The sequence below is a fragment of the Anopheles aquasalis genome, chromosome 3 (genome assembly GCF_943734665.1).
Source record: "Anopheles aquasalis chromosome 3, idAnoAquaMG_Q_19, whole genome shotgun sequence".
Lineage (NCBI taxonomy): Eukaryota > Metazoa > Arthropoda > Insecta > Diptera > Culicidae > Anopheles > Anopheles aquasalis.
In genome coordinates, this window is record NC_064878.1 from 1,977,501 (window position 1) to 1,982,500 (window position 5,000).

Consider the following 5,000-nt stretch of genomic DNA (forward strand, 5'->3'; position numbering starts at 1 on the left):
GCTTCACTGAAGCGTGCCCACCACCATCGGATCTCTTCTGTTGAGCATAAATTTATGTTCTTCGATGCCTACCGCGAGTGGTGCCCAAAGTATGCGAATCGCAGTGAGAACAACCTGAGCGTGCTATCGGATGATCGATCTTCAACGGTTTCGATCGTACGAGCGCGCATTTGGTGGAAAGCAACGATCCACTATGTGCTACAGATGTGCAGGATTGCTCGGTTGGACAAAACGAAAGGAGTGGCCGATCTACCACCGCTCATACTGCGCCGCTACGATACGGTAGGATGTCGATATGGCGGCGAGGAGGGTAGCAAACGGTTCCGCTGTACGCACTACAACCGTGTTCCGTATCCGTTGCCAGTTCGGATACTGGAATTCCGTCAGTACAACTCGGAAAACAGGTAAGAATGGGACATTTTCTGCTGTTGAGAAGTGCACTAACCGAATACTCTTACCTTCAGTTTGTTGCAGAAACCCGCACCAATCGAAAAGGAAGCTGCTGTAAAGCCTGCCCGACTAAGCCGCCAAAACGCCTTGACTTCCAACTACCCAGGACCACGTGTTCGGCTTCGATCCTCACAATCCTGTTGATGCACTAGCGACGGAGCGGACAATCACGCGGGAATTCACCTTCCGCGATTCCTTGCAAATAAAATCACTTCTACTTATGGTCGAGGTTTACTTCGATAGTCGTGTATTTTGTAATTTCTGTTGTAAATTTAATTTAAAACGAAACGTGCGCAACGCAACGCGCCCAGTGTGGGTTGCGAATGTGTTGGTAACAACGACGGCGGGGTGGGTTGTTATTTTGATTTCGTTGGAGGCCACCCGAAAGAGGAGGAAAGCGAGAGTTGGCCTACGGTTGGGATTTATTTTTTATCACGATTAGTTGACGAAAATTGCGCCCCTGTAATCACTAGGGTTTACCGTTGGTTAGGATTCCCGCCTGGTTCCGCGGTCATTGTGCGTTTCGCAGTGGGCGAGAGAACATCGGAACTAGCATCTAGCGCACTCGCTCACTCCTACATCCTTCCCGGTGTTCCTGTTGTTGTTGTTTTGGGTCCAAAGTGTCATCGCTGACGCGTACGATGATTGCACCGAGCATTCTTCAATTCTGGATCGGCCGATTACTAATCAACGTACCGCAGATCACAAGGGTCGCTACACGCTCCGTTCTTCCACTCGCTAGACGTGCTCGGCCACTGGCAATCCCCGGCCCAAGACAAAAGGTATTATCATCCGCGGGATTGATCCACTCCACGAGTATAAAACATCTGATTCTCGTACCACAGCAATCCGTCCTGAAGCCGCTGCTGTTTGTGACCTCCTTCTCACTATTCTCCTCGAAAGCGAAGCAACAGGAAGATCCCGTGGTCGGCAAGATGGCAGAGGAGACAGTCAAGACCCTCAACGAAACGATCGAGCATGCCGATCAGCTGTTCGATGAGAACAACTTCCAGGAGGCGTACGATCTGCTGCAAAAGTACCCCGTAAGTAGGAAGTGGTAGTGCGCTCCATCTTAGGCATGAGTTTGATTACATTCTCTCTCCCTTTCCGGCGTCTCTTTCAGCAAAAGGATACCTACGAAATCAAGTGGAGATTGGCCAGAGTGACCTACTCACTATCGAAGGCGAATCCAAGCCCGCGCAAGGAGGAACTGGTGCGCGAGGCGTTTGGATACGCGGAGGAGGCACTGGCGCTAAACGATGGTGACTTTGCTTCGCACAAGTGGTACTCCATCCTGTTGGACGCCAAAAGTGGTCTTGATGGCATCAAGGAGCGCGTTACGCAGCTGGAAACGGTCAAGAAGCACATGCAGCGTGCGGTTGAGCTGAATCCGACCGATCCTACCAGCTGGTACATTCTCGGACAGTTCTACTACGGTCTGGCCGATCTGCCCTGGTACCAGCGCAAGATTGTGTCCACCATTTTCGCCACACCACCGACCGGAACGTACGAGCAGGCACTCGAGTGCTTCGAGAAGGCCGAAAACACGAAGCCCAACTTCTACTCCATGAACTATCTGATGTTGGGCAAGACCTATCAGGCGTTGAAGCAGGCCGATAAGGCGAAGGAATTCATCACACTGGCCGCTAACGTTGCGGTGCTGAACGAAGACGACAAACAGTGCAAAGAGGAAGCGACCAAGCTGCTAAAGAAGCTCTAAACGCGGGCCGAGCCACGGCGCTTCATACGCTGTCCCCATCACATTCGAATTACGCTACCATATAGACTGCTTTTTTGTATGAAAGTATATACAATAAAATGCTTTTCCAATAGTTAACCTAGTGCTCTCCAGTGCTTTGTAGTAGAACGCACCCTACCCCACCGGTAGTGTGTCATCGGTTGGCACGCAAACACAATTTGCGGTGCACGGGTGGGTGGAGGCGCGCGCATGAGTGAAAAGAACCGCGGCGGTATACACCGAACACCAATAGAGAGTTCTCACCCATCCAAACCGACGACGATACGAACCCGCGCCCCATACAAGGTCGATACTCGTGTGCGCTGGTGGTGACCGTTTCCGATTCCATTGTAACGGCGACACTTCGCGGTCGCGGCCATGTGTATTCGTGTGTGACTAGCGGATTAGCGAGCAGAAAAAGGTAACCGCGGGGGGGGGGGGGTTGGTGGTGACCATATTTGTAACCCTTCATACGCGGTCGCACCTGCACTCTGGCCCCAGTGCGTGGCGATAATCGATTCCGTGCAGTTCACTGCTGGTGGTCCGTGTGTCGAAAAAGTGTTTGCGATAAGAACCGCGGTCCAACGTCCAAAAACGAAATTCAAAATGTCGGCCGAGGAGCTTAAACTGTTGGATGAGATGTGTGATAATTATGATTATCAGGGTTCGTACGATATGATCCAGAGTCTATCGGTAAGTGGACCAGGTTGATGAGGTGTAAACCGCGGCCGGAATCGGATAGTAATTGTTTCTGGTGCTTGTGCCTCTGTATGTGTGCGCTTTCGGTAGGATCAGACGAGCTGTGAGGTAAAGTGGCGCCTAGCGAGAACCCTGTTCTTCCTGTCCAAGCAAACGGATAACAGTGCCGAGAAGGAAGCGCTGGTCCGTCAGGCATTCGATCATGTGTCGGCCGCCCTGGCGTTGGATGGCGATAGTTTCGGTGCGAACAAGTATTATGGCGCAATTCTAGCGGAAAAGAGCAATTTGGATGGCGTGACGGAGCGCATCAAGCAGCTGGAAAACGTGCAGGCATACTTTCAACGTGCGGCCCGATTGGAACCATCATCCGATCCAGGAATTTGGCACATGTTGGGCCAGTTCAACTACAAAATCTCGGAGGTGGGCTGGGTGACACGTAAGCTGATCAACTCGGTGGCCGCGAACCCGCCCGTCTCTTCCTACGCCGAGGCCCTAGATTGTTTCACCAAAGCCGAAGGAATCCGGCCGGGTTTCTACGCGTTGAACTGGCTGTACCTGGGCAAGTGCTACCTGGCGCTGAAGCAACCGGCCGAAGCCAAACCCTGGATCGAACGAGCGGCCGGGGCCGAGGTGCGGTGTGAGGATGATCGTTTGTGTCTCCAGGAGGCAAACGAGTTGCTGAAAAAGTTGTAGAAACAATGTGACCTTCCACGACGCGATCACGATCGGGCGTAAGAAACAAGTTCCAGCTGCTTAAACGGCATCGATCGATACCGTTATGTGAATGTAAGATATCTTATGGTTTATGGTGGGTAAGGAGCCGACGGGGTTTGAGGTAGTTCTGTAATGAGCACAACGCAGTTAGAAGCGCTCGACGCGTAATGTTTGCCATTTAAGAGAGTCACCAAGCGATCGTAAATCGATTGTTGTGAAAGCGAGGATAACGAATCTACCACTTCTTCTGTTGTTGGTTCACGGGGGCGTCCAATTTCTTATCAGTTGTCCGGGGGTCCGGGAGCGAATCATATCGCTCATCGCCCTTTTTCGAAGGGAAACAGAATTGGTGACGGTAGTGATAAGCAATTGAGTGGAGAAGATACTGGTAGGGTTATTGTTTGCCCGGTTCTCTGTTATCGGTATAGTGTGTAAGATAATAATAAAAGAAAATTACAATCCATCCCTTCCGAGTCGTTTGCATTGACTCAGAGACCCAGAGGTTTAGGTCATTCAGCCGGAAAAGGCAGACGATCATTAAGGCAGGCGATTCGCAACGCCGCACACCACCACGTGGAGCTTATGCTTCGTCATTTGATTGTTTGCCGCCACACTATAGATAATGCGCATGGCGATGATCGATGCGAGAGAGAGAGAGAGAGAGAGAGAGAGAGAGTATGAAAGCAGCATAGGAACAAAGAGCGAGCTTTTGTGCTCTGGCTGGAATGGAATGGGAATGGTTCTGGGAGATTGTACGCCGGACAAGCAGTTCCGCGAACGATCTCCTAGTGTGTGAACATGGCTGCCGTGCTGCAGGAGAGTGCAGGCTACCAGGAGGCCGATCAGCTGTTTGGCGAGTACAAGTTCAAGGAGGCGTACGATCTGCTCAAGGCAAAGCACACCGTAAGTACGCCGCACCGCGCCGAGCGGCCCACAAAAGTTGATCTGTTGCTCAATCTCCGCTCTGTTCCGGTGGTCACGCGCGATACAGGACGGAGAGTTAGAAACGCTGTGGCGGCTGTGTCGAGTCATGTACTCGCTTTCACGCGAGCTCGTGCCTGACCCAAGCAAGGCGAAACAGTTTGAGGCGTGCATCGTCGAGGGTTACGGTTACGCATCGCGGGCGCTCGAGCTAGTGCCGCAGGCCTCGGTTTCGCACAAGTACTACGCGATCTTTCTGGCCGAGAAATCCGGCATCGAAGGACTGCGACAGCGCGTGATGCAGCTGAGCACCATCTTGGCGCACCTGACCCGGGCCACCGAGCTGGACGAGACGGATCCGTTTGCCTGGTTTCTACTCGGACGATTCTACCACAAGCTGGCCAGTTTGCCCTGGTTCCAGCAGAAGTTCATCCACACCTTCACCACCGACATACCGAATGCAACGTTCGATGATGCT

At 52.3% G+C, this 5,000-nt stretch overlaps 4 protein-coding genes across 4 annotated transcripts in view; all 4 read left to right on the plus strand.

Annotated features, from left to right (window-relative positions):
- The window catches only part of LOC126579286 (uncharacterized), a 4,469-nt gene extending 3,708 nt beyond the window's left edge, over positions 1-761 (plus strand). Inside the window, exons 5-6 of the mRNA XM_050242724.1 lie at positions 1-404; positions 465-761. The exon at positions 1-404 is cut by the window's left edge and continues 1,529 nt beyond it. Coding sequence (XP_050098681.1) covers positions 1-404; positions 465-594 — 534 coding nt within the window. The 3' untranslated portion in view covers positions 595-761. The remainder of the gene's footprint in view (positions 405-464) is intronic.
- A 136-nt stretch (positions 762-897) lies between these two features.
- Positions 898-2,287, plus strand: LOC126579287 (regulator of microtubule dynamics protein 1-like). Its single transcript, XM_050242725.1, has 3 exons — positions 898-1,232; positions 1,296-1,493; positions 1,574-2,287. Exons 1-3 carry the CDS (start codon positions 1,092-1,094, stop codon positions 2,168-2,170), a joined length of 936 nt encoding a protein of 311 aa, XP_050098682.1. The 5' UTR covers positions 898-1,091; the 3' UTR covers positions 2,171-2,287.
- A 134-nt stretch (positions 2,288-2,421) lies between these two features.
- On the plus strand, positions 2,422-4,064 carry LOC126579289 (regulator of microtubule dynamics protein 1-like). The gene is made up of 2 exons (XM_050242727.1): positions 2,422-2,881; positions 2,978-4,064. Exons 1-2 carry the CDS (start codon positions 2,795-2,797, stop codon positions 3,578-3,580), a joined length of 690 nt encoding a protein of 229 aa, XP_050098684.1. The 5' UTR covers positions 2,422-2,794; the 3' UTR covers positions 3,581-4,064.
- A 307-nt stretch (positions 4,065-4,371) lies between these two features.
- The window catches only part of LOC126579288 (regulator of microtubule dynamics protein 1-like), a 1,138-nt gene continuing 509 nt past the window's right edge, over positions 4,372-5,000 (plus strand). The window contains exons 1-2 of the mRNA XM_050242726.1: positions 4,372-4,504; positions 4,593-5,000. The exon at positions 4,593-5,000 is cut by the window's right edge and continues 146 nt beyond it. Coding sequence (XP_050098683.1) covers positions 4,400-4,504; positions 4,593-5,000 — 513 coding nt within the window. The 5' untranslated portion in view covers positions 4,372-4,399. The remainder of the gene's footprint in view (positions 4,505-4,592) is intronic.

Bases quoted from the DNA above. Each gene is read 5' to 3' on its own strand.
- LOC126579287 (XM_050242725.1), top strand. From the start codon at position 1,092: ATGATTGCACCGAGCATTCTTCAATTCTGGATCGGCCGATTACTAATC. The intron at 1,233-1,295 runs GTATTATCATCC...CTCGTACCACAG, and splicing joins TCCCCGGCCCAAGACAAAAG to CAATCCGTCCTGAAGCCGCT. The intron at 1,494-1,573 runs GTAAGTAGGAAG...CGTCTCTTTCAG, and splicing joins ATCTGCTGCAAAAGTACCCC to CAAAAGGATACCTACGAAAT.
- LOC126579289 (XM_050242727.1), top strand. From the start codon at position 2,795: ATGTCGGCCGAGGAGCTTAAACTGTTGGATGAGATGTGTGATAATTAT. The intron at 2,882-2,977 runs GTAAGTGGACCA...CGCTTTCGGTAG, and splicing joins ATATGATCCAGAGTCTATCG to GATCAGACGAGCTGTGAGGT.